Source organism: Gopherus flavomarginatus, chromosome 14, assembly GCF_025201925.1.
Source record: "Gopherus flavomarginatus isolate rGopFla2 chromosome 14, rGopFla2.mat.asm, whole genome shotgun sequence".
Lineage (NCBI taxonomy): Eukaryota > Metazoa > Chordata > Testudines > Testudinidae > Gopherus > Gopherus flavomarginatus.
Window position 1 is genome coordinate 36,836,180 of NC_066630.1, and position 27,092 is coordinate 36,863,271.

The 27,092-nt window shown below is 51.3% G+C and overlaps 1 protein-coding gene across 2 annotated transcripts; it reads right to left on the reverse strand.

Annotated features, from left to right (window-relative positions):
- Positions 1–164: 164 nt before the first annotated feature.
- Positions 165–26,090, reverse strand: PLLP (plasmolipin). Of its 2 annotated transcripts, none has more exons than XM_050923320.1 (4): positions 25,775–26,090; positions 7,870–8,043; positions 3,986–4,105; positions 165–1,287 (listed from the first exon to the last, which is right to left on the reverse strand). In XM_050923320.1, exons 1-4 carry the CDS (start codon positions 25,916–25,918, stop codon positions 1,180–1,182), a joined length of 546 nt encoding a protein of 181 aa, XP_050779277.1. In that variant the 5' UTR covers positions 25,919–26,090; the 3' UTR covers positions 165–1,179. The 2 variants fall into 2 exon arrangements, with proteins under 2 accessions (XP_050779277.1, XP_050779278.1); XM_050923321.1 differs by lacking the exon at positions 25,775–26,090 and adding an exon at positions 25,158–25,223.
- Between the last annotated feature and the right edge of the window lie 1,002 nt (positions 26,091–27,092).

Genomic DNA, 27,092 nt, shown 5'->3' on the forward strand with positions numbered 1-27,092 from the left:
GTGGGCTCCTCTGGCCTTCAACGCTAAGATGCCCTTACTCATGGTGAGTACTACAATACTATGCAAGTTAATCTCTCTGCTTTCCATTTGGCACAAAGTTTTACCTTACAGTGGTTTTTTCAGGAGGGAAGCAAGTTTCTACTAAAAACTTCCTTGATCAGCTGTTGGGTTTAGAAAGATCTTTATTTATAATATACAATTTGTACTTCAAATTTTAGAAATCGATAAAATAACGGTTGCAATCTCGTACCATTGCCTAATTTCCATTCCCACAACTCCACCCTTGCTCCGACCGAAGAGTTAATTTTACATTATTTACAGTAGAGCTGCAAGTGGCTGGGGGAGGAGTCTTGGTTTGTTTTTCAGGGAATTTAGTGCCAGTGAAATGTGCTGGATTGGCCGGCCTGGGTGACTGAAGTCTTCTGGATGGCAGAACTGCTGCACCCTAGGGAGGCCATGGATACACTTCCCGTAAGCCAGTGGTTCTCAGCCAGGGGTCCGGAGCCCCCTGGGGGGCTGTGAGCAGATTTTAAGCGCTTTGCCAAACAGGGCCAATGTTAGACTCACTGGGATCCGGGGCAGAAAGCCAAAGCCCTGCTGTGAAGGGCTGAAGCCTGGGGCCCTGAGCCCTGCCACCCGGGGCTGAAACCGAAACCTGAGCAGCTTCGCTTTGTGGGGCCCCTGTGGCACGGCGCCCTGGGCAACTTCCCTGCTTGCTACCCCCCTAACGCCAGCCCTGGCTTTTATATGCAGAAAAACAGTTGTTGGGACATTGGTGGGCCATGGACTTTTTATAGCATGTTGGGGGGAAGGCGGGGGAGGGCTCAGCAAGAAGGTTGAGGACCCCAGCCCGAAGCTACTTTGACATGAAGAGACCAATTCCAGGGACTTCAGTCTCCCAAGTCAGTCTTTCACCACACAGGGATGCCAGTTGTGGTGGGTTTTGGGCCGTGGACACTTATCCACTGTAAGCTGCATTAAAAGACCATGTCAGCCCTCACGTAGGCCACCAAACAACTATTGACCAGTCATGACTTTCAGCCACTCCTGACCCCGGTCGACCTGAATGAGAAGCCTAGTGATGATAGGCTCCCTCGCTCAGTGCAAATCCAGTGAGCCCTCCCACCCCTACCCCATCAACTGTAAACTGCCTTCAAGAGACTCAGTCCTTAGGGGTAGTCAGTCAGTCACTTGACTGGTTGCTGCATTGCTGCCAAGTCCTTTCCATGCCTGGAAGCTGAAGAAAGTGCTCGCCCCATAGGCTATCATCACAACGCAGGCAAAGAACTGAAAGAGAGCAACATGACAAAGCTCGGTTAGTTTCTCTGCAGCCGAGTATTATTAACGCTTGATGCTAACGCTGCCCAGCACAGGGTTTAGCGAAGTGAGTGCCATGGATTCTAGCAGAGGAGCAGCTGCCCCATAAATGCCTGGTCTGATGGATGCTTGGTTTAGGGCAAATCCAGACAGGCTTCTTGCCTCAGCACAAAAGGCAGGGATGGGCTCTATCAATGGGTCCTATTCCTGCCTCTGACCCACTGTAGGAGCCCAGGCAAGTTACTTAGCACTGTGTCAACTTCCCCCCTGCTGTGAAAGGAGGATCGCGTGTTTCAATATGTCACCTAAAGGAGTCGGTGGGGCTCCATCTATTCCTATCCGTAAAATGCAGGGATACCATCTAGTTTAAACATGCGAAGAATTTTACAATGCAAAGATCCTTTCAAAGAGCAGGAACCTGTGTCCCTCTACCAGACTTCATCTAGTGGTACCGTCTACATGCGTGGCACAGGAGCCACTCAGCGTGACTGAAAGCTGCTTATTTTGATACCAGATCCACAAAGGGCCCATCAATGAGAATTAGGCACCTAAATACCTGTCAGAGTCTGGGCCAAAGTTCTCAAACACAAGTGAGACCCCTTGAGAAATGGCCATTCCCGGAGCTGAGATTTCTGGTTGGGTGGGGCTGAAAGGCCCTTCGGAAGAGTCCATCAGGATGCCCACCTAACCAGCTATAACAAAGTGGTTTAAAGCCTTTAATAATCTCATGCACGATGGCCAAGCAGGGTTCTACCAGCGTTTGGCTGGCCATGGCCACGAAACCTGTCGGAGTTAGGAGGAGGATGGTTCCCAAGGTGGGGACGTAAGCTAGACAATAGTGTTGCCTAGGCTCTTAGGCTGCAGCATGATTTTCGATCACGTTTTGGCCCCGCATGCTGAGCAACCCGTTATTTTCCAAGAGTAAAACGGGGCAGCAGAAAGTGACAGCTGTGGCAGAAGCAAGAGGACGTGAGGCTGAGCCTTGGGAGAGGAGAGCTGGATGCAGGAGGACTCAGAGGAGCGAGAGGCCAGATGCACTGCACGGCTGCAGCTGGGTAACCCAGCCAAAGAGGCAAGGGCCTGGCAGGCATGTCTCATTATTAGTTATGGAGCTGTAGCACCTGCCTAGTGAGCTAGGCATGGTCCAAGCCCATGAGACAACCTGCTCATTGCCCTGAAGAGCTTAGTCTTTAAGACAACAGAGGAAGCGTGGGGGAAAGGAAAACCCATTGCAGCACGAGTGGGGAGTGGGATGGCCTCGTTTGGATTTATTTTATTATAGTTTTTGCATGAACTCTTCCCCAGCTGCTCTCCTAGTGAACCAATATTAGCCGACTGATTTCTTGTAGGCATCACAGCAGAAGTTGGGCTTGAGCAGGAATTTGCAGGAGAGGCTAGTAACCTGGTGTATCAGCCTGGGGAGAGCGGGCTGTGGGTAGGCAGCAGAATGCAGGACAGCACAGAGACAGCCCTGGGAGAATTGGACAGAGCAAGAAGGCTGGCATTTTGCAGGGGAGTGGGTGGGGAATAGTGCAGTAGGAGGGAGCTGTTTTGCCAGCAGAGTAGAGGATTGGCCAGCAGGAGGAGATGCTGCAGAGCTGGAATAAAGGGTCATCCCTGTGTGCTCGGGGGAAACTGAAAGCCGTTGTTCTTTGAGCTGATTCTGAGACCCCACTAAAATGGAACTAAAGGTTTCACGGGGTTCATTAACTCACTGGTGACACCAGCAGCATGGGTGGGGCCTCATGTCCCCACCCGCACTGCACAGACCCTGTGTTGACACTAAAATCGCTCTGAGGAAGCAGGTCTTGCTAGAAAAGTGCTTGCAGTTTCCCTAGCTTGTCGAGAGGGGATTTTACACTGTCTGCTCTCCTGTACCTTGAAAACAGCCTCTCACCGGAGAGCCGAGCGTGCTGGCACCAGACTGTGGAGGGAACGCACCAGCCAGGTAACACTTCGCTGAACCAACAGTGCTGTCCAGCTGGGTCACTGTCACTCATCTTCCTAAAAGGCTCGCTTCTTTTTCCTGCTTGGTTTGGATCTCGGGCAGGTAAAAGTCATTTGGTCTCTAGGGCCAGAGTTGGGTCTACGAACGGCAGCTCACGTCCATCTAACTCTGTGTCTGCATATCAGCGTCGTTCCTGCCGATGTCAGTCACACCCTACACGGACCTAATGACTCCACCTCCACGAGAGGTGTACAGATGAATGGCCCTACTGGGTCAGACCAAGGGTCCATCTAGCCCAGTATCCTGTCTTCCGACAGTGGCCAGGGCCAGGTGCCCCAGAGGGAATGAACAGAACAGAATCATCGAGTGATCCATCCCCTGTTGCCCATTCCCAGCTTCTAGCAAACAGAAGCTAGGGACACCTAGCGCTTAGGTCAATGTAGTTAGGGCGTTGCAGTGTCCCCAGCACCGGGCAGTCGGGGTTCCGGGTGGGAGCTCCCCCATAATGCCCCTGTTCAGTCGGTGTGATGCGCTCCACCCACGAAGGAGGGCAGGGTGGACATGAAAAAACACAGTAATTACTGCGGTGGCTGCAAGTCGACCCTAATGTAGGACGACTTAATTGTGTAGCATGGACAAGGCCTAGGTGAACACAGCCCAGTCCAGAAGGGTCCCAGGGCAGAGAGACACAGGGAAAGCAAGGCCGCATTGGATACTTACTGATGCAGCTGCTCTTTTATCGTAGTCTCCAGGCAGCCAGCTTTGAGACTGAACAGCGGCGGAGCACGTAATAAACGCAGTCACGTACAGGACAGTCGCAGCCGCATTGAATATCACTAACTAGGGAAAGAAAGGGCTGTTTTATGACAAAGGGACCAATCTGTTTCCTTTTCTTCCTGTTACTTGTTTATCTGTCACTCTGATTTGCTCAGACGTGTCTGAAAACCAGGCCCCTTTCAGATGTCTCAAATGGGGCACCCAAAATGACTGGTGCCTTCTGAAAATGTGAGACACACACACACACAAATATTAATACATCGGGGTCCACCCCTAGCAGTACCCCCTGGCAGAGAGGAGTTTAGCAAAGATCTCTGGTTGGACAAACCCATTCTCATGCAGACAGGCAAGACCTGCTTTCCCCATCTCTCTCTCCTGTAAATTTGCAAATGGTATCAGAAAGCCCAGGCCCAGCGCAAGGAGCATTGTGTTATAGCACGGTTGGATGCCTACGACTTAATCTTTGTTTTGGGGGTTGTTCACTCTTGGGACTAAGAGGGACCAGATGTCAATCCAGGCTCTCCAAATCTTTCTGAATCAGTCTCTCATGTTTCAAACTTGTTTAACTAACAAGATTGTGCACTCCGTTCAACCACGGGGCCAAGGGGGAAATGTAGAAACTAATACAGGAGGAGGTTGAGAGCATGCTAGAAATGGGAATAATTGCTAAGTAAAAAGCCCTTGGGAGTCTCCTATTGTGATGGCAATATACAAAAACCTGTAGGAGAACACTTCAATCTCCCTGGCCACACTATAGCAGACCTTAAGGTGGCCATCCTGCAGCAAAAAAAACTTCAGGACCAGACTTCAAAGAGAAACTGCTGAGTTCCAGTTCATCTGCAAATTTGACACCATCAGCTCAGGATTAAACAAAGACTGTGAATGGTTTGCCAACTACGAAACCAGTTTCTCCTCCCTAGGTTTTCACACCTCAACTGCTAGAACAGGGCCTCATCCTCCCTGATTGAACTACCTCATTATCTCTAGCTTGCCTGCATATAGATACCTGCCCCTGGAAATTTCCACTACATGCATCTGACGAAGTGGGTATTCACCCACGAAAGCTCATGCTCCAAAATGTCTGTTAGTCTATAAGGTGTCACAGGATTCTTTGCTGCTTTTACGACTTTAATTAACACCCCTTAAAAGTGAGCCCTGCTAACTGGTTCACTTTGATGGCCATACCAGAAACATCCTGCATATGCTGCCTTTCCCTTTGAAAGGGTGAGGACGAAGCATGACGTTTTGAGTAGGTCCATAGAATATGCAGTAGATGTTCTCCTGATGACACAAATAGCTGAAGCGTGCTATTTTTTTTGAACAAAAGGTGTCAGGTTGGTTGTATGCACACTCAGGTTATGCAAATGCATCCCACACTTGTGCTCACCCTGCTGATTTGCAATAGCAAATAAAGCATGCACTACATTTGCAGTTCTCAACCAGGGCAGCTGGAGAGCCAAGAGCAGGTTTCAGGGGGTCCACCAAGCAGGGCCGGCATTAGACTCACTGGGTCCAGGGCAGAAAGCCAAAGCCATGCCACCCCGAGCGCCGCCACCTGGATCTGAAGCCAAAACCTGAGCAGCTTAGCTTCACGGGGCTCCCTGTGGGGTGGGCCCTGGGCAACTGCCCTGCTTGCTACCCCCCAATGCAGGCCCTGGCTTTTATATGCAGAGAAACCATTGTTGTGGCACAGGCAGGCCATGGAGTTTTTATAGCATGTTGGAGGGGCCTCAGAAAGAAAAGGGTTGAGAATCCCTGCACTAAATCATGCTGAAAGTGTTTGAAAAATCTGGCTGTAGGGTTAAAGTGATATTTATAATTGCGTCTGGACTTCTGCAGTGTGATCTGTGGAATCCCATAGACATACTGCAACTTTGGGGGGGTTCTTAAAAGCCCCATGACTCAGTGACACGGACAGAAGAAAATTAAACAGAGAATTTGTGCATGAGGTTGGCAAACGTGACGAAGACTCTGCATCACTGGTACTAACAGAACCACTGTGGAGTAAGCAGCGCCTATGCAGGTAATTAACAGGACAGCGTATCTTTCCCACTTCGCTTATGGAATGGGTGCACTACAATGGGAGGGTTGTTAAAGAGACAGAATAGTACTGGACATAAAACCCCTTGGCACTGCCCAGGGACCCCGCCTGGCGTTCTACAGAGAGGAGCACTTGCTGATATGGGCCAATCCAATTCACTCCCGGGTTCTGAAGCCCCTTTTTTTAACTATTGCAAGGACGTGTTATTTTGCCTTTGTTAATTCTGGGACCCAATCCTGCATTCCTTGCATCATCAACACTCCCACTCCAATTCCAGGGCGTTTTCATGATGCCAAGAATGTAGACGCGAGCTGTTAGTGGTTTACTGCCTTTGTTTTAAAAGCCCGTCCAGACATATAAAAAGTGGAGTCAGGCCCCTCCTCTGTCAGGGCACCGTCTGTGCCTCCACGCTGGTCTCTACAGTGGTCTAGTTCCACTGGTATATTTGCCTTGATCGTGAACAGTCCATCAATTCCCACAACTAAGAGGGTTGCAACACAAAGAGTTGCTTTTGCCTAGATTCCACAGGTGCTGGGACATGGGCTGCTGGGGGGGGCGGGGGGTTCCTGCACCCCCTGGCTTGAAGGTGTCTCCATCATATGCAGGGTTTATAGTTTGGATCAATGACTGTCAGCCCCCTCCACTGTACAAATTGTTCCAGCGCCTACCAGATTCCTGACATGAAAGCTGGATGCGGAGGTTGAAGGTTAATCCCTAATATTGCCCTGAGGCCTAATCCACAGCCTGTTTGGGCCAAAATTTAAAGAACTACAGTAACGCTGGTGTAAATTTACAGCCATCTCATTAAAACCAGCTGAGTTATTTGATGTTTATTGAAGCCTCACCAATCACAATGCGCCCTTTACTTTCCACTGTAAAAGACTTTTTAGAAGTCTAGTGAAATGTGTCTATTCCCTGCAAAATTTTATCCTTTCCTAGGCCTGGTTTAAAACTAGAAAATTTGCACTGGTGTCATTCAATTGCTATAGTTTCACCAGTACAAACCATTAACAACGATGCATTTATGTGAGTTTAGCTTAAGCTAAACTGCTACACATGTGACTTAAACCTTTGTACGTGCAGCCCCATTAGAGGTGGGATTGGTGTGACTAAATTGATTAACTTGTGCATGTTTTCTAATACACACAAGCCCCTGTTTGGTAACCTTGTGCCGGATCCCCCTCAGTGGTATACAGTGATATAAAGCAGGTGTGACTTCAGGGCAGCTGCACCTGCTTTGTATTAATGGCATTACACAAGTTTGAAACTGGCACCGGAGAGGACACTGAAGTCCATTGTGCTTTGAAGGAAGCTGAATTTAACGTTAATTTCAATGCAAGTTAGAGTGCATGGATGTTTATACTCAAAATGTAAGTCAACCCAGCTATGTTGCTCAGGGGTGTGAAAAATCCACATGGTGAGTGAGGTAGTTAAGCTGATCCTCAGTGTAGGCAGCCATAGATTGATAGAAGAAGTCATCCATCAACCTAGTGACCACCTCTTGGGGAACTGGATTATTAATTATACAGATGGGAGAACTCTTCCCATCTCTCTAGTGAAGGGCTAGAGGGACACTTTTCATATGGCTTTTTAAAAGCAATGTCTCAGTAATTGATGGGTCCAGTTAAAATCAAATAACGTTACGAGATACAGGTATGTTGGATGCAGAAAATGTTCTAAGATTGATTCTGACAGGGTACATCTAATCGTCAGCCCCATGAAACATTTAATGTGGAATGATTTCCCCTGTGAAATACACCATTTATCTGCAGCTACAGGGGCTTACCACAACAGACCAGGGGATCATGTAGAGCTTCATCTGAAGCTGCAGTAGATACATCACAAACAGAATGACTGTTACCAGCCAGAAAAAGATGGCTACAAACATCACCCAGCCATATGCGGGAATGGGTTGGTAATATGTACTGGCAATGAGAGCCCACACCAGCAAGCCAAGCACCTGTGGAACAGAAAGGAAAAAATGGTTAATAGGAAGGGAAACAAAGAAATCTTGACAATTCTTCTTTCAGGGAGATTTGCCATTGATATGAAGGGGAGCAGGATCCAGCCTCAGTTAATGAGCATTCATTGTTTGAAAGTGCTTCCTGCTTAAACTTTGTAAATATATATCTGGAGTGTCAAGCCTACACTTTCCCTGGCTTTGCTGGAAAACTCTTTTGAGACCTCAGATCTGGTTTATTTGATGGGATGGGGATATTGACTCTTTAACAATGAGATCTTTTCTCCCAACTGTTTGTTTAAGCATTTGAGTTAAATGATGTGTTAACAAAAAACAAACTAGACAAATGGCTTTCAGCAGTCTGCATGTAAATCCCTTCCCCTCTCAATTAATCAGGTTTAATTGCCTGGTAACTGTGATGTGATATAATCATACAAGTTGTCCATAGAGTTTTTCAGGAAGACCTCAATATTTAATGTAAAAATCAAGCATGAAAGAAAACCATTTGAGCCCTTATTCAAATATCACAATGAAGCTAAAATGGCACAAAACACAATTTCTCCTCCTTTCCAGGTTACTGTTAACATTTCTTTCAGGGGGATGGAATCTGTTGTCAATCCTGTGGCTTGTTTTAGAGAGGCTGGACTCTCCAGTGACGTGCGTTGGGTTGGGTTGATCTGACCCCAGGGAAGGTAGGTGGCATGATCACTGTGTGAAATCAAGCCCTGTAATGGGCATGGCACTTTCCCATGGTCTCTTCCCCACTTGGATTTCTCATAACTATTTATAGACAGTGACAGTGATTACTTAAACCTGCAGGGATTGGCTGGCTGCTTTAATGAAAGGAGTTCCCTCCAGCCCTGTAGGGTTGGTCTCCTTGCTTGTTTTTCTGTCAGTGACCTTGAGATTCCCTCCTGTTATTGATCAGTGTTACTCACCAGAATAATGACTAGTCATAACAGCTGATATTGACATAACACTTCATAGCCAAAGCAGCAAAGAGTCCTGTGGCACCTTATAGACTAACAGACGTTTTGGAGCATGAGCTTTTGTGGGTGAATACCCACTTCGTCAGTTGCATCTGGGAAGACTGCCTAGGACCACTGACAGACTAGGTCACCCACAAAAGCTCATGCTCCAAAACGTCTGTTAGTCTATAAGGTGCCACAGGTCTCTTTGCTGCTTTTACAGATCCAGACTAACACGGCTACACCTCTGATACTTGACTTCATAGCCAGTGATCTCAACCTACCCTCACCAAGCTGGTCCCATGTAATCATGCCCCACCTGCTCTCATTTTCCCCTCTCAATCCCTCTGTTCTCTCCAAGCCTCCATCCTGGTTCTTTTCCCCAGTCTCAGCTTCATACCGTCCCATAGGGCTTAGAACAGTCAGTCCCTCTCCCCTCAACAACCCTCTCTCTCCTTCTCCAAATTCCTCCTTAACACCAGCGTCTTCTCCATCTCCCATCCTGCTTTTCTCTCAGCATGAGGAATCCTCACCTCCTCCTTCTCCTTGACCTGCTGTCTTGTGTGTGTGGCTTGTCTGACTTGGCTTGGAAGCTCCTTGGGGCAGTGGGGATATCTTACCTGAGCACACTGTGTAAACACAGGTGCATCGGTTCTCGGGAGGGGAAGGATGAGCCTAAGGCACTGCAGAAATCCCCTCTGAAGTGCCAGGAGGCAGGCAGGAGCTTGTCCGAGAGGTTTTCACAGTAAATGGTGTGGAGCTCGGTAGGAGGGGAAGGAGGCTCGGAAGACTATGAAAACACAGGCTGTGTAAGGAAAGGGCCCCGTGGTGGGGTGAGCTCCACCCACTGGGCCCACCCAGTCCTTGCATGGCTAATCAGAAAACAGGGGAGCTTTGGACCAGAGGTAGCTGGCTGGAGAGAGGCTCACCTGTGCAGGACTAGCCGGGCTTATAAAGCCAGCAACAGGCCCCAGACAGGGCTGCTGAGAAAGGGCAGTTGCTCCCTGGGAAGAGGGAGGGTGTTTGGGGACTGCAGGGAGCTAGTCTGGAGGAGCTGGTGCACCCCCGAGAGAGAAGAGGAACCAGAGTGTAGGACACAGCGCAGAGAAGGGGCCGTGAGGGCTGAGCGAGGAAAGCCCAGAACCGGTGAGCAGAGGGTCCCTGGACTGGAACCCGGAGAAGAGGGCAGACCCGGTATCCTCTACCAGCGACCGAGGGCGAGGCAGCAAATGGGAAGACTGCCTAGGACCGCTGACAGACTGTACCCTGGAAGGGGGCAAACCGAGTGACCTGGCTGGAGGGCTAAATTATGGAGGAGATGCTGAGGGTCCTGGAGTGAGAGAGGAGCTGCAGACCAGAGGGTGAAGCAGAGGGATGGCATGCAAACAGCGGAAGGGGGCATCTGCCTTGAGAACTAATCCCCTGAGTGACCAGGAGGAGGCGCCAGACCAGCAGTGAGCGGAGCACTCCGTGACAAGCCCTCAAACAAATCACTCTTCACATGGCCTTCCCCACACCCTGCCTCCCCACAGTAAGAGAGCAGGCCAGGATCATTCCCCTGCGGGCAGAGAGGGCTGAGACCTTACCTATGCCAGGCAGTAATTTACTGACTGAATCTGCATTGTTTATAAGCAAAGGGTGAACTGGCTTAAATGTGTCTATGGCCAGGGGCCACACCTGTCTGTCTAGAGCTGGTTCTCAGGTCAATTTAGTTAAAACTGGTGCTACTTTTTCTGCTTGGGAATTGGCATAAAATGAGGAAGGGGCCGGGAGATCTCAGCTCAGCGATGTCTCCTGCCTAGACGCCACGGTGAAAGGCGCGTTAGAAATGCAGAAGACGGGACGGAATTGTGGGTCCTTGGCAGAAAGCTGGGGGTTGGGTGAGGGGCTGAGGGTGCCGCTGGCTGAGGAAACACTCCTGTCTGTAGTTATGTCTTGGGAGAAACCTAGTGATGCTGCAGCCCCATGACAGTGTTCCCATCACACCATTGGGAACATTGTATTTGTCATTTTGTCTTTTCCTGCAGCTTTCGCTTATTGCAGCCCGGTTCCCTTCTAGAACTTCTGTCTTCATGGCGGCTGCTTTCCTTTGCCAGCCCCCCCTCCCCCCTCAAGGTCCCTACAGATCCTTTGCCATCCTGTGTTTGGAAAGATGTACCAGAATCAGGTCCCGAGTCCGCACTGTAGCCCGGAAGCAGCCAGCAGCAGGTCCAGCTCCTAGGCAGAGGCACAGCAGGCAGCTCTGTGCGCTGCTCTCACCCACTGCCACTGCCCCTGCAGCTCCCTGCAGCCAATGGGAGTGTGGAGCCGGTGCTCAGGGCAGGGGCAGCGCATGGAGCCCCATGGGGCCCTCCCCACCCCACACCTAGGAACTGGACCTGCTGGCCACTTCTGGGGCACAGCGCAGAGCCAGAGCAGGTAGGAACTAGCCTGCCTTAGCTCCGCAGCACTGCTGACCAGACTTTGAATGGCCCAGTCAGTGGTGCTCCGGTCAGAAACCAGACGCCTGGTCACCGTACATGTAATAGTCACTACAGGCTGCACTCGACCCAAGCCTGCCTTGATGAGTAACCAGAGCAGGAATGAACAATACATACAGCAAAGCCCATGACAATCAAACAGCCTGTTGGAAGCCAGATGTGGGCTGGGGGTGGGGGGGCTGGAGAGTGTGCCCAGGGTAGAGAGATAGTGTTGTCTAGTGGTGAGGGCATCAGACTAGGCCTCAGAAGACTAGAGTTCTTCTCCCATCTCTGCCACTGACTCAATGGGACCCTAACAAGTCAGTCGCTTCACTTCTCTGTGCCTCAGTTTCCCTCCAGTAAAATGGAGCTAGCAGTGCTTGGCCACGCTGAGGTCTATGGGTGCTGAGCGCTCAGAATTGCTTTGATTTCAGTACAGCCCCAGGGGGAGAATTCCAAAGGCCCTGCCTCCCCACCAGCTGAGCTTTTCTATCTCGGGGGAAGGCAGCAGCTCTGCTCCTGTCCTGTGACCTGTCACTGAGCTCAGCTGAAGCTGGTTTCCCCCGGTCACTTGGCTCAGTTTGATTTAGGGCTTTATACGCTAAACTAACACCTTGCCCCATTTTTGCTTAAATGACACTCTTGAGACCTCAGTAACTATAGTCACGAAGCAATGCAAGGCAGGTAGAACACAAAGGAGCTATAATAGTCAGTCAAACATGAGTCACGCTTGTCACCTACTGAATAATAAAGAAGGAGGAACAGAAGGGGGGAATATAAGGTTGGGTTGAAGAAGGGGTGAGTAAAACATACGCTGTAGAGGAGGAGCCTTCCATGCACAATTAAGAGCTCTTCATTAGCTTTTAATCTAGACACACCTGCCTGACAAGCTGTTTCTCTGAGGGGCCTGATCCAAGTGTTCATGGGAGATTTTGAATCTACTTGCCAGTGAGTTATGATTCTGTCAGCAGTCGCTGTACTTCCTGGGGTCTCTTCCTGCCTCTGCCACCGACCTGCTGAGGGACCTTGGGTGAGTCAGAGCCCTGCTCTGTGCCTCAGTTTCCCCTTCCACTTTTTTTTTATTTAGATGGCAACCTTTTTGGGACAGGGACAGGGCATGTACAGCACCTTGCACTATTATGATTTGTATTACCACAGTGCCTAAGAGCCCTAATCATGGCCCAAGAGCCCATTGTGTGAGGTGCTGTACAAACAGAACAAAAAACAGTGGATTCTCTAGGCATTACTGTAACACAAACAATAGCTTTTACTTATCTGCCTTTGCCATGCTTTGGCGAGCTCTCCTTGACCTCCATCACGTAATCTACACAGCTGAGCGCTGCTGCCTGTTGGGCAGAGTGATCACAGCCTCTCTGAACACTGCCTTCCTCTGAGCGCTGTGAGTTTGTATTCACTCCCTCTGCTCTCTGCCCCAGGACTGGCTCTAGGCACCAGCAAAGCAAGCACGGTGCTTGGAGCAGCACATTTCCAGAGCCACATTCCAGCCCTGCTTTTTATTCGGGGCAGTTGCGCCCTCGGAGCTGTGCCACTTAGACAGGGCGAAGGCGCTGTGCCCCCAGCCGCAGCGGGGAGCCCCAGCCCCGGGATACTGAGCTGCCAGGGCCCAGCTGCTACCTGGGGAGGAGATGGTGAGTTCTGCCGGGGAGCTGGCGCTGCGCTGCCTTGTGCCACCCCTTATATCGGGGTATCTCCACGCGGCCGAGTGGGGGAAGGATAAAGCCCCTGCAGGCACTGGGGAAAAGGTGACATCACTTCCAGCCCCACCTGAGCTTAGGGCGGCAAAAAACCTCGAGCCGGCCCTGCTCAGCCTCCTCTGTAGTGTGAGCAACCCCAGCTCGCAGGGCTGAAAGCGAGTCACTCTGGACATTTGCTTTCTGGCCTTGCTGAGCAGCTCAGTCCACATCGAAGTAGTAAGAGAATTAGAGACCTGATTCTCTTCTCTTACACCAGTTTACACCATTCAGCTTCAGCAGAGTTACTCTCGGTTTACACCAGTGCAGGAGACAGGAGAATCAGGCTTTGTGTTGACAGAGGAAATTCTGGTTGATTTTTTTAACTCAATTTCTTAATTAAAACTCCACATTTGTAAAACAAAACAGGGTTGTGCCAGCCCAGCACTTGGCCAGGAGCCCTCCCGGGGCATGCGGAGAACACCCTAGCGATGGCATGCTTCCCTCTAAGCCAGGACTGAACCAGTGCCCCAGCATGGGGTGGCAGGGCACTGCTGCTGGCGGGCATTCCCCACCGTGCTGGGGCATTGGTTCCGTACCAACCAGTCTTCAGGGGAAATGCCAAACCAAGGTCCTGGATCTTCAGCGAGCACAAGCGGCCCACAGCACGCTTTTGGCAAGAGTTGGGGGTGCCAATCATGTGCCCTAGCTACATCACAGGGTGAGTAAATCAGTGATGTTCCCGCTAGGGTGACCAGATCACCCAGGTCAAATAGACGCGGGGGGCGGGGCAGGGGCAGAGGGGAAAAAATGGTGGCAGAGCAAAAAAAAAAAAAAAATCCTCCACCCCCGATTCCTCCTCCCTCCGCAAACGCTGGAGAGAGGCCTGGGAGACGCAGGGGAGTGCGGGGCTGGGGTGAGTGTGAGTCCGGCCTGGCCCCGAGCAGGCAGGATTCGGGCAAGGAGGGAGAGTAAGGAGCGGCCCTGGGGCCAGGCAGCGGCTGTTCTCCCCAGCTGAGCAGTGGGACTCGGGAGCAGCCGCTGCTGCAGCTCCTGCTGCTGCGGGGGGAGGAAGTGGCCAAGCACGTGGCACTCAGCGGCTGCGGCTCTGGCGCCCACGAACCCCCCGAGGCCGGGCCTGCTGCGGGGACCCAGCAGCGCGCATGCTGCGCCCAGCCCCTGGCCAGTCGCGTCTGGGCTGGCTGCCCACTTGGTGCAATCCTGCGGGCACCCCCGGAGCGGGGACAGCAGGCCCCGGCCCCCCCATCCCGCTCGGGTTCCGCAGGGGAACGAACGGGGCTGGGCTGCCAATGCCTCCGCAGTGGGATTGCACAAGCTGGGCAGCCAGCCCAGATGCGACTGGCCAGGGGCTGGAAGTAGTGTGCGCAGTGGGTCCCCGCAGCAAGCCCGGGCTCGGGGCATTCTGGCCTGGGCGCCACGTGCTTGGCCGCTTCCTCCCCCCGCGGCAGTGGGAGCTGCAGCAGCGGCTGCTCCCGAGTCCCGCTGCCCAAGTGGGAAGAACAGCCGCCGGCTGGCCCCGCAGGCCGCCCCTACTGTCCCTCCAGGTACTGCTCCCGACTCCTGCCTGCTCGGGGCCAGGCCAGATTCACACCCACCCCAGCCCTGCACTCTCCTGTGTCTCCTGGGCATGGCGTGCTTGGCAAGAGGCAGGGATTTGGGGAGGGAGCCAGTGGGGGAAGGAAGGGGCAGAGTCAGGGCGGGGGAGGGCGCGAGACCTTCTGGGCTCCGGAGCCTTTGCTTGTTTGTCCAGTGTCCCGACCTGACATTGGTCGGGACGCGGGACAAACAAGCAAACATTGGGACATCTGGTCATCCCAGTTCCCGCTGCCTGAATTCCAGCTCTCCCCTACCCCCGCTGTTTCACAGAGAGATTATTTAGCCCTTCTCCTTCCTTTAACCCACTGTCACTGACTAGAACAGCTGCTGTGTTTCCACCCCAGAACTAGCTGCATTTCTTACTTGCACCATCTGTAAAGCACATGGGATTCCTTCATTCAGAAGGGCGGGCCCAATAGAGATCGCAGGACTGCGTTTGAAGGAAATGCTACTGATAAGCTAATGACCCAGTAAGTCCCCAACTTGAGGGTGAGCTATTCTGCACTATTGATCAATGCCAGATCAGGCACTAGAGGTCTTTGCTGTGAGACCTGACAGATGAGCCCAAACTGCAGATCTGAACTCGCCGAAACTTTAGGACGGCTCTGGCCTTCCCGAGGGGGCTTGCTGTTAAGACGTTATGCCGAATATTCCGGCTAAGTGTCTGCCTAAAGAATCCTCTCCCCTCGCATCTGCATCTGGCCTGCGACTCTGTTACAGCAGTGAAGTTTGCCACACCCCAGTATCTGCCTCGTCACTGGGGGGCATCTCCGTGCGTCAGCCCCAGCGATTTCTGTCCTTATTGCCCTGCTGGGCTCTGGCCTGAGCAACACCCCACTCTCTACCTGGGGACCTGCAGCCTGTTCCCAGCAGTTTCCATGGTTATCCCTGTGCCAGCTCACTCCGCTCCTCACCTGCCAGGAAACAGGAGCCCTCTCTGGGGATGGAGTGCCCATTGTCTTCCCCTGCTCCCTCCTCTACACCTGGAGAAGCCTGGGAGCTCACTGGCTGTTTCCTGCTCCTTTGTCCAAGTTGGTTCAGTCTCTGCAGGGTCTCCACTGTGCCTTTCTTCAGCTCTCTAAAGAGAGAGAGCTCCCAAGCCCCACTGCCTGACTGGAGAGGCTGTCTGCTCGTTGCTTATCCTCACACTCAGCTCCTACATACATGTCCACATACATGTGCATGTGTGCATAAGTGCATACAACAGGCAGGCACTCCTACATATGTGTTCACATGCATCCACACCCACTCCCATCTCAGCAGACACTGGTGCTATTTTTGAGGGCGGAGGACCCAAAAAGCTGAGGCTGAGGCTGCTTTCTTCTCCCCCTCCTCCTTGCAGGAGACTCTCAGGGAGATGTTGCGTAGCAGAGACCAGGAGGTGGGAGAGGGGAAGAAGGGACAAGCAGCTTCTCCTCCCTTCCAGCAGCTAGAGGTGGGAATGGAGCTTATCTGACCCCTCCTAGCCAGAGGCTAATCTTGCAGCTGGTGCCGCAAAGCAAAGCAGTGGAATTTCCAGCACATCCCCTGCTCTCCACTCCAGGTGGTGGTTGGGCTATCGGGCGTCCAACCTGACCATTGTCTCCAGGCCTCGCTGGTGGCAGCTAGGGTTACCAACCCTCCAGGATTGTCCTCGAGCCTCTAGGATTGCCCGGGAGGCTCCAGGAATTAAAGATTAATTTTAAAGATCACATGTGATGAAACCTTCAGGAATATGTCCAACCAAAACTGGCAACCCTCAGTGCAGCACCTGCCCCATCCCACTGGCAGATTTGTCAGGGCAACTGATTCTTCTCCTTTGCCTGAGAGACGGGTGGTGACGCCAGCTGAACTTCCTTCTCTCAGGGAACCCTCAGGGAGTCCCACATGCCCAGGCTGCCCCTCCATGGAGCAATGCTCCTTAGCCCCCCATGTGACCTCAGCAACAAACCCCAGTGCACGTGGGGATGGGCTCCCTGCGGGGCCTGCTGCCTTATCAGACTCGTAGCCTCAGCCTCTGCAGCACGTTTTCCTCTCGTTTGGTACCCCGGACGCTCAGGAACCCTGCAAGTCCCATCTGCCAGCCAGTTACCAGAGAACAAACGCATCTTGTGAGCTCCCTGGTCTGGAAGGGCCCTGGGTGCTGCAGGCCGGCTCAGCTGGGAGGTGTTTATAGACAAACTCCCAGAGAGTTTGTTCCGGCTGATTTAATAACACACACACGCTCCACCCAGGCTCAGTGCTTAAAGGCACATTTTCCCATCCCCCCCACACGCCTTCACCAATAGCAGGGTTAGTTTCCCTGCCCCCGGTCAGAAAATAATGGATTAACTTTCCTTCCCACTGCACGTTCTTATACCTGATCTTCGGAAGAGGCTTTTGACCTACTTACAATGTGTTATCTGCAGCGTGGGTCCCAGGATATGAGAGACAAGGTGGGTGAGGCCATATCTTTTCCACCCCCAGACGCTGGTCCACTAAAAGATATGACGTCACCCACCTTGCCTCTCTGTTATCTGACATTCACAGCCCTGGTTCCCCACAGTAATTACCCCACCCCAGTCACACCAGAAAGTTCAGGATGATTTAACGCCTGCTTTGCCTGGGGCAGCGCCTAGCAAACTACTGATAAAGCAGCAGCTGATTAGGCCATTCACTGCACAGAAAGTGATCAGATGCTCCACCCAGGCCTGGGCTGCTGCCAGGCACTTGGTGCAATCTCAGAACTAACAGAGGTGAGGCAAACGGAAGTGCCTTTGCTCACCCAGTATGTTTTTAGCACCTAGAATGAAGAGGCCCTCATTGAGGCAGGGTTGTTCAGTGGGTAGGCGCTTGGCCTTGGAATTGGGAGGCCTGGGTTCTGTTCCTGACTCTGCCACTGACCTACTCTGTGACTTTGGGCAAGTCACTTTGCACCTTTGGGCAACCCCTTCCCACCCCCCACTTGTCTAGGTCTTTGGGACAGGAAGTCTCGCTCACTGTGTGACTGTACAGTGCCTAACACAATTGTGTTCTGATCTTGATAGGGTTCGGCGCTGCTGGAGAACAATCAAGAAGAATGATATAATAACTTTCTAATGCCAAATTGTGATATCCTTATTCAACTTTTCACGCAGTCCGTATTTAGGATTGGGCCCTAAAATTTGAGGTGGAAAAGGTCCTCCAATCCATCTCCCTGCCAGTGCAGGATTGTTCCTAACTTTCTGTGTTCCAGAGCCTTGTCCAACTTGGTCTTAAATGTCCCAGATGAATAGGAGCTTCCATTTCTTCCTCGGGAGGCTCTTTGTTCAGACATTATGCCTAATAGTCAGCCTAAATTTTCCTGTTCACAATTTCATCCCTTCGCATTGTTCATGGCATCCAAGAAGAATCTGGCAAAGCACTTTGAGCCAAATTCAGACCTTGGTATCAACGCATGGTCAGTACTGGCCTCCCGGCCACTGCACATGAGAACACAAGATCTGAACTTGTCATGTGTCCATTGCATTTGGAGGACTGGCTTAATGAGTGCAGCGGATCCAGCTAGCGAAGAATGGCTGGAAGGAGCAGATTATTTCCATGGAGCTGGGAGTGCCAGGCAAGATGCTAAAGGCCTACATAGAATCCCTGCTATGCCAAACCAAAGAGCAATGCTAGGTGCCGGGCTGTGAGTTAAATGGTTCATGCAGGTGTTATCTTGGGCTGGAAGGAGGAGGTTGGCTTTCAGAGATGGAATCCAGCACAAACCAGGCCCTAATATCAAACCATTTGAAGGCTCAACATTCTCACTTAGGTTGACTGATTTAATCAGGTGGATCCTAATGCCCAGCAGGGATATTTTGCTGCACCAGATCCCTTTGCACAGCTCCATCTTTGCTGAGTATTTAATTGCATGATCCACTGTTTATTATTCAAGTCAATGACTATTACATCATTCTGGAGCTGCATTATTCATTCCAGAGACAGGCCTGAGCAACAAAGTTTGGACCAGACTATTCCCAAAGTTCGCGCACGTTTGGATCCTGGATATTGGATCAGCCCATATCCGAGATAGGGGTCAGCTGTGCAGTATGGATCCAGATGGGAACTTTCCCTGCGTTAGGTCCAGCAGGGTCCTGATTCAGACTCGTCTCTGGTTCTGAGATCACTGGGTCTGACGGACGACTCTACATCCATTGACACAGAGGAGAATGATCCTTTGAAAGCAGCTGGCTGGGGCCTTGATTTACCACCACGGACTCTACGTAAGTCTTCATTGCTTATTGTCCAGAAAGAAACACCAGAACACAAAAGTCATTGTCCTTCTGGAGTACAAAGGCCCTGCTCTCGCTTCGGTCTGGACAATGCCTTCTTTTTTTCACATCGATTTCCAACACTCGTGATTGCAAAATATGCATTAGAAAAAAATCCCTTACAAAGAGTTCAGGAAGCAGGAGACACTACAGAACAGTTGTCGTGGTTCGTGTAAGCTTCACCTCTAGCCTACCTTCTTCATGACGGCTCAGAACTGTGGCCCCTACCTATGGCTGCTGCCTTTTAAAAGCTGGCCGCTAGGACCAACCCGCAATGCCAGATGGGCACATTTTGTGTTGCAGCCTCTTGGCACAGTGCTAGTGTGATGTCAGCACAGGATGATGTTCCGTGGGCACCAAAAATGGTTTGGGGACCTGATGTTCGAAAACATGGCGGTGAAGTTGGGCACAAAGCAAGCACCTGATTTAACAGAGAAGCACCAGGACTGGGCATGTGCACTGAACATTGGCATGCACAGTTTCTGTGATTGCACATACACATCAGGCCCGGCATTGCGTGCACACTTTTGCATGCACAATTCTGTGGACATAGTAGAAAATCAGGCCCTTTCTGCTTCTGGAAACCTAGATTCAGGGCATCCGCCATATGTGCTGGACTGCTGCCCTAGGGAGATTCTCTCCCTGCTGCTCCCATTGTTTGAACTGCACCAGCATTTCATCACAAAATCAAAACTTGATTCCAATTTACTGAAGGCTCCCTCCAGGTCTTAAGGTTTTCTGGGAGCTGTTATACGGTTTACATTAGACCCAGGAGTAACCTATGGTTTGTGTGTGATCCTTCTTGCTGATTTTGACCAACCTTCACTTTGAGATCAGAGGGAGGAGAACAAATCCCCCATGGATACAATACAAATAAAATACTCCAGATTTAAGCCTCATGGTCCTTATGGCCCAGTCATGCTCCCGCTGACTTCACTGGGGCAGGATCTGGCCTTTGTTTCTTATTCACGTGCTGCTTGGGGTGTTGGTGCTTAGTACAATCTGTGTATCTCGGTTCTGGCTTTGGTTGGGCCTCCCTTGAACATTTTCCTTGGCTAAAGGGCTTGTGTCTTACACTGGTCACTCCTCCACTGTGGGCTGGGATCATAAACTAAGCGGCATGGGGCTGGGTGAGTGGATTGATAGGAGGCTGACAAGGAAACTAGGGAAAGGTGTTACTAGGGATGCAAATCTTTTCCCCTCTAACGCAGCACTGGAGCAATGCCCCTAACTGGTGTGAAAAGCTGTGTGCCATTGAAGGGGCTGTTTTGTGAATGAGATAGAAGACTGAGGCCCTGACCGCTTGTGCGGATTAAAGATCACATGGCATTTTTGTTACTATAATGGGGCTAATGACCAGGGGTGGCTCTAGGCATTTTGCCGCCCCAAGCACAGCAGGCAGGCTGCCTTTGGCAACTTGCCTGCAGGAGGTCCCCGGTCCCGTGAATTTGGCGGCAGCCTGTGGGAGGTCTGCTGAAGCCGCGGGACCAGCGGACCCTCTGCAGGCATGCCGCCGAAGGCAGCCTGCCTGCCGCCCTCATGGCGACTGGCAGTGTCTCCAGTGGCTTCCCACCCCAAGCACGCGCTTGGCATGCTGGTGCCTGGAGCTGCCCCTGCTAATGACAAACACCTAGATTTGATTGAAGTCCTAGCCAACTTCCAGTTTACCTAATTTCATTTTGCCTGCTTAAAATTGCCCTTCTCCTGTCAATTGGATAACTACTGCTTCTTTACTTCCTATCCTCAACTATTGTGTAGAATTACTGCACGCTATTGCACAGCTGCCATATTCCACTGCAGAGGTGGTTGCATTTTGTTGGTGAGTAAATAGTTCTTGTCTGGGGCCTGCAAAGCACTCTGGAATCCTCCTGTTTGACAAGTTCCTGAGCAGCCCTGTTTCTCCAGTTCGCTCTGTATTCCAGACCCCCTCACAATCTGATTTCATTGGTGCCACTCAAGAAAGAGATCTCGGAGTCATTGCGGATAGTTCTCTGAAACCATCCACTCAAAGTGCAGCGGCACTCAAAGAAACAATGTTGGGAATCATTAGGGAAGGGATAGAGAAGGTAGAAAATATCCTATTGCCTCTATATAAATCCATGGTACACCCACATCTTGAATACTGCATGCAGGTGTGGTCACCCCAACTCAAAAAAGATATACTGGACTTGGAAAAGGTTCAGAAAAGGGCAACAAAAATGAGTAGGTGTTTGGCTATTAGCAAGATGGGTAAGGAATGATGTTCCAAGCCTCTGTTTGTCAGAGGGTGGTGTGAAAGTAGAATGAATTATATTGTAAAAATAGAATGGATTAAAGAAATGCTGTATGTACCTTTAAGCAGAAATAAAAAATGTTGAAATACAGGTGTCAGACAAAGAAACATTAAGGCATAAACAATGAGTCCACTTAAGCTAATGGTGAAACATTAACCGGAGATTGGTAAAAGTTAGTAAGGAAATTAACTATGTCTGTCTAGCCTCAGGTAAACTTGTCAGTTTGGCTTTCTTTGACCTCTTGTTAAGTTCGCGCCCTTTTTATCTGTATAAATAAGGTAGTGTGGGTCTTGGAGAGCACTCACATTATCTGGGTGTATAAGTAGCGCGCTCTGCTAATAAAACCAGGGGTGAAAATAACTCACAGACTTACAGGTACGGCCGGAGTCCTGGAGGGTGTGTCCCTCATCCGGAAGAGGCAGGAGTCCCAGGGCCTTTAAATCACCCAGGGGGCTCCCAGCTGCAGAGGTGGCTTGTAGCCCCTGGGGCGAACTAAAGGGCTCGAGTCTCCAGCCACCGTGGAGCTCCAGGCCCTTTAAATGCCAGCCTCAGCCCGCCCGAGTTCCTTGCTGCCTGGCCCGGCCCGGCCGCTGTGGAGGGCCAGGGCCAGAATTTAAAGGGTTCCTCCAGGCTCCCTGCCGCAGCGAGAAGCTCGGAGGAGCCTTTTAAATGCCAGCCCCAGCCCGGCTGCCAGAGCTTCAGGCTGGGATTTAAAGGGCTTGGGTCTCCCTGCAGAGCCCTTCAAATCCCAGCCACAGAAGCCGATGCGGTCCAGCACAGTGTATTGGCTTACTTTCACCTCTAAATAAAACAGAGTGGTCTAACAAATTGTGAGTCCTGAGTCTGACTTTAACAGTGGAGATGGATGGCAGACAGGATGTTGGAAAACAGGATACTGGGCTAGATGGACCTTTGGTCTGACACAGTACGGCCGTTCTTATGTTCTTATGAATGGCTTCCGTATGAGGAGAGATTAATAAGACTGGGACTTTTCAGCTTGGAAAAGAGACGACTAATGGGGGAAGAGGATAGAGGTCTATAAAATCATGGCTGATGTGGAGAAAGTAAATCAGGAAGTGCTATTTACTCCTCCTCATAACACAAGAATTAGGGGTTATCAAATGAAATTGATAGGCAGCAGGTTTAAAACAAACAAAAGGAAGTATTTCTTCACACAACACACGGACAACCTGTGAAATTGTTTGCCACAGGATGTTGTGAAGGCCAAGACCATAAGAGGGTTAAAAAGAGAACTAGATAAGTTCCTGGAGGACAGGTCCATCAATGGCTATTAGCAAGGATGAGCAGGGATGATGTCCCTAGCCTCTGTTTGCCAGAAGCTGGGAATGAGCAACAGGGGATGGATCACTTGAGGATTCCCTGTTCTGTTCATTCCCTCTGGGGCACCTGGCCTTGGCCACTGTCGGAAGACAGGAGACTGGGCTAGATGGCCTGACCCAGGCTGGCTGTTCTTATGGGGCTATGGCACAGACAGTGTGGCTATGGCTGACTGTGAGAGAGGCTCTCCTAGCTATGGGTACAGGTAAGGAGTCCGGGCTTGGTATCTCAGGTCTATCAGCACCCTGCAATGCCCTGGACCATGTCATTTTCTTGCCTCCCCTCTGGCACCAGCATGGTCTGAGAGCAGTGGTCTTACAAAGGGCTTGCACTGTCCTCTCTGTGAGGACCTGGTGGGAACTGTCCTCCCCTCGGTCCCCAGTCCCGTTCCATGTGTATATTCAGCCCCTGGGAGGACAGGGAGCGGGGGGTCCCTTTTCACGGAATCCCAGCACTGCAGGCTCTTTTCCCCAGAGTGGGGGTGAGGATGAGAGCAAAGTGGCTGCAGCTCAGTCTGCTCAGGATGGAAGCAACACTGATTGGCAGGGGCAAGCACTGCAGGGAACATGGGCAGGCTGAGCCTGCACCCTCTCTTGGAAGTCTATTGCCTTGAAGTTTCCGATACAGCCCACAGCCAAGGCACTTACTCAGCCCATCATTGCTCAGACACTCCCAGGCATGGGCAAGGAATGATCTAAGGTTGGCCAGGAATCTGCAGCCCCTCCTCTGGTAGATGGACCTTGTCACAGCAGTCCTGGCCTCTACCCCTCCTCACTAGTGTATTGCCACTCCCTCTATTTGGTGTTACCTTGGAAGAGCATTCACAAGTTGCTGTTGAAGGGATACATGGATACTTCGTTACACTGATAATCCGCTCAGCATTCCACACTGGCTACCTGTTCACTCCTGGGTGCCGATCCAGGGGCTGGTTTTGATCTTCCAAGCCCTGAATGGTCTAGGGTCCAGCTTAGTAAAATAAAAACCAGCAGCATCTGCTAGTGCCAGGGAACTGGAAAGTAAAGGTGACTCATCTAGTTCCATTTGGGGTTGAGGGGTGCATGATGGAATAGACCCCATGAGTGAGCAAGTAATAAAATCATCTGAGGTGGTCACAGGGCCAAGGAATCGTTTTAATAGATGGGTTTTTATCCTGACAATTTCCACTGGCGTTTAAAGAGTCCTAGGCTCCCAGATCCTAGGAAAGGGAACCAATTCACATATCTGAGTGGGTAGAAAGACTGGGAGGAAGGGGACCTGGCAGAGGTATTAGACTGAATGGGGGTGTGATGTGACCTCTAAACACTACAGCCCTCTTTCAAATTAAGAGACGCTCATACTTCCTCTCACAAAGATCTTCCAAAGGTGTTTCTTGATCTATCTCCATGTCAGATTGTCAAGGAACCGAGTGTAATTTAGTACCTGTTTAATGGAGTTTCTTATGCCATTTAGAGTCATCTTCATTATTATAGGAGGTGAATATTATCAGCATGAAATCTCTTTAAAGCTTTACCTCTTATTCCTCGTGATGTGCTTTTCTTCCGGCTGCTGATCTTTCAGTACAAAATGTACGTGTGACTTGGTGGTGATGTAGGGTGCAAACGAGCTCTTTTGTCATATTATGAGACAGCACACTTTTAAAAAAAGGGTCCTTCATGTTTGTCTCTAATTTGGTCACAGTGGCTGGTACTTTATAAAGACTCCAGTGTCTATTTTCCATGGGAAGGCAACCGGAGCAATTCTCTGTTTCAAGGTTCTCCAGCTACCGTCATATTCCGGCTACTGCTCTGCTCATGGAGAGACTCTGAACACTGAAGCGTGCTTTGAAGCAGGAGACAGCTGAAAGTCTGGCTGGAGGTGCTGTTACCCTTAACCTCTCCTCCGCTCCAAAGGGTGAGGGTTGCAGAATGTGTTACTAGGGTACCTGTTCCACTGCTTTGCAACCAGCCATGTGTGGTAAATTTTAGTTAATCAAGTGACCTGATTGACTAAACAACCTTTCATGCTTCACAATCAAAATGCAACCCAGAGGTGGTGCATGAAAATAACCAGTTCACAGCACACTGGGTCATTATGTAACACAATGATAATATGCTGGGCCCAAGTTTTCCTTTGTTACACTGTTGCAACTCCGGCCTGGAGCAGTGAAATCTTGGTTCTGTTTTCACTTGAACTGGTGTAAACCAGCAGTAACTTGCTGAAGTCAGTGGAGTTACATTAGTGTAAAACAAGCACCAATTAGATCAGCATCAGGCCCACAATTTTTCTAAGGCATTCAGCTGTTCTCACTTTGATTTTACCACAGTGCAGTGCCACTGACCTCACTGGACTTACTCCGGATTCACACCATGATCGGGGAATCAAGCCATTCGTACTTTTATAGAATCTTCTCCCATCATTACATGTCAAACTACACATCTAATTCTGTCAAGCTTTAAAAATGTCCTTAGTAAGCTGCCCTCTACCGAGCTATTACCTATTTAACAAACAAACAATACTTTGGCCCAGCCTGTGCACTTACCTTGCTGTAACTTGGGGCCACTGAGTTTGCACATTTCCCTAATGCAGCCATGGAGCTGTAAAACTCTCCAGTGCGGGGAAGTGCTGGGAATTTGTGCCCTCACCTCTAGGCGTTTGTTCAAACTTTGTTTTGAAATTAGGGCAGAAATGGCCCCATTTTAGGAATGTCAAGAGTTGGGGCCAGAAAAGGAGAATCTGAATAAAGTGACACCCTGGTGGTTGGGTGCCCCCTGGAAGCCACAAAGGCTGCAGCAGTCCCAGGCTCAGGCGTGTCTCCCCCAGCAGCGGCTGCGCTCCTACCCCGGGGAGGCGCAGAGGCTCTCTGGTGAATTTCACCCTCGAAACCAAGGCTGCTGGCGGGGAGGGGGCTGAGAGAGACGGTGTCTCTTCCGCCCGGCGGGGAGCGGGATCTGTTTGCAGCCCCGGCTCCCTGCACAACACGTCGGGCTGGAGAGGGGGGTCAGGGCGTTCGCACAAAGGGCTGCAGGGAATGAGGGGGGGTTGGCCCCACACACCAGGTGCCTCGTACCTGTGTCTGGCGGGGGGGGGGGTCAGAGCTGAGCCCCCCCTCCTGGGGGAGCAGCCCCCTTGCCAGCCCCCCCGGTGCCGGGTACTCACCAGCTCCACCATCATGAGCAGCCCGAGGAAGGAGCGGAGGAAGCCGAGATCCAGGGCGAGGTTGGGGAGCGCGCTGCGGGCCGGGCCGTGCGCCCCCGCCGGGGTGCTGGTCTGGGTGCGGACTTTGGCTGGGAACTCGGCCATGGCGCTGGGGGGGCGGCCCCGATCCTGCAGCCGCGGGCTCAGGCGCTCCCTCGCCGGCCTCGGGCAGGCACCAGCGGGGCGGGGACCCGGTTACCCAGTGACAGGAGCCAGCCAGCCGGGCCCGCAGCTCGAGTCAATGAGCCTCCCGCCCGCCGGCCGGGAGATTAACCCCTTCGCTGCCGCCGGAGCCGGGCTGCGGGGCGGGGGGTGTCGCAGCCAGAGCTCGCGTGTGCGGGACTTCGGGCGGCGGGTGGGTTTGTGCTGGAAAGAAGGTACCAGCGAGAGCGAGCCAAGAGTATCCCACAGGCACCCGGTGAGCTGCCTCTGGGACTCGCTGCGGGGAGCCTGGCAGGCGCGTCTGTCTTAGGGTGACCAGACAGCAAGTGTGAAAAATGGGACAGGGGTGGGGGGTAATAGGAGCCGATAGAAGAAAAAGGCCCAAATATCAGGACTGTCCCTATAAAATCTGGACATCGGATCACCCTAGTCTGTCTGTCTGTCTATCCTCACCCCCCCTTCTTTCTATCCCCACACACCTCTTCTATCTATCCATCCTCACACACCCCTTCATTCTATCCCCACACACGCCTTCTATCTATCTATCCCCACACCTCCTTCTTTCTATCCCCACACACCCCTTCTATCTATCTATCCTCACACCCCCTTCTTTCTATCCCCACACATGCCTTCTATCTATCCTCACACCCCCTTCTTTCTATCCCCACACACCCCTTCTATCTATCTATCCTCACACCCCCCTTCTTTCTATCTCCACACACCCCTTCTATCTATCTATCCTCACACCCCCTTCTTTCTATCCCCACACACCCCTTCTATCTATCTATCCATCCTCACACACCCCTTCATTCTATCCCCACACACGCCTTCTATCTATCTATTCCCACACCTCCTTCTTTCTATCCCCACACACCCCTTCTATCTATCTATCTATCCTCACACCTCCTTCTTTCTATCCCCACACACCCCTTCTATCTATCTATCCTCACACCTCCTTCTTTCTATCCCCACACACCCCTTCTATCTATCTATCCTCACACCCCCCTTCTTTCTATCTCCACACACCCCTTCTATCTATCTAGCCTCACACCTCCTTCTTTCTATCCCCACACACCCCTTCTATCTATCTATCCTCACACCCCCTTCTTTCTATCCC

Bases quoted from the DNA above. Each gene is read 5' to 3' on its own strand.
- PLLP (XM_050923320.1), bottom strand. From the start codon at position 25,918: ATGGCCGAGTTCCCAGCCAAAGTCCGCACCCAGACCAGCACCCCGGCG. The intron at 8,044-25,774 runs GTGAGTACCCGG...TCTGTTCCACAG, and splicing joins TGCTCATGATGGTGGAGCTG to GTGCTTGGCTTGCTGGTGTG. The intron at 4,106-7,869 runs GTAAGCCCCTGT...TTCTTTCCCTAG, and splicing joins TGATCCCCTGGTCTGTTGTG to TTAGTGATATTCAATGCGGC.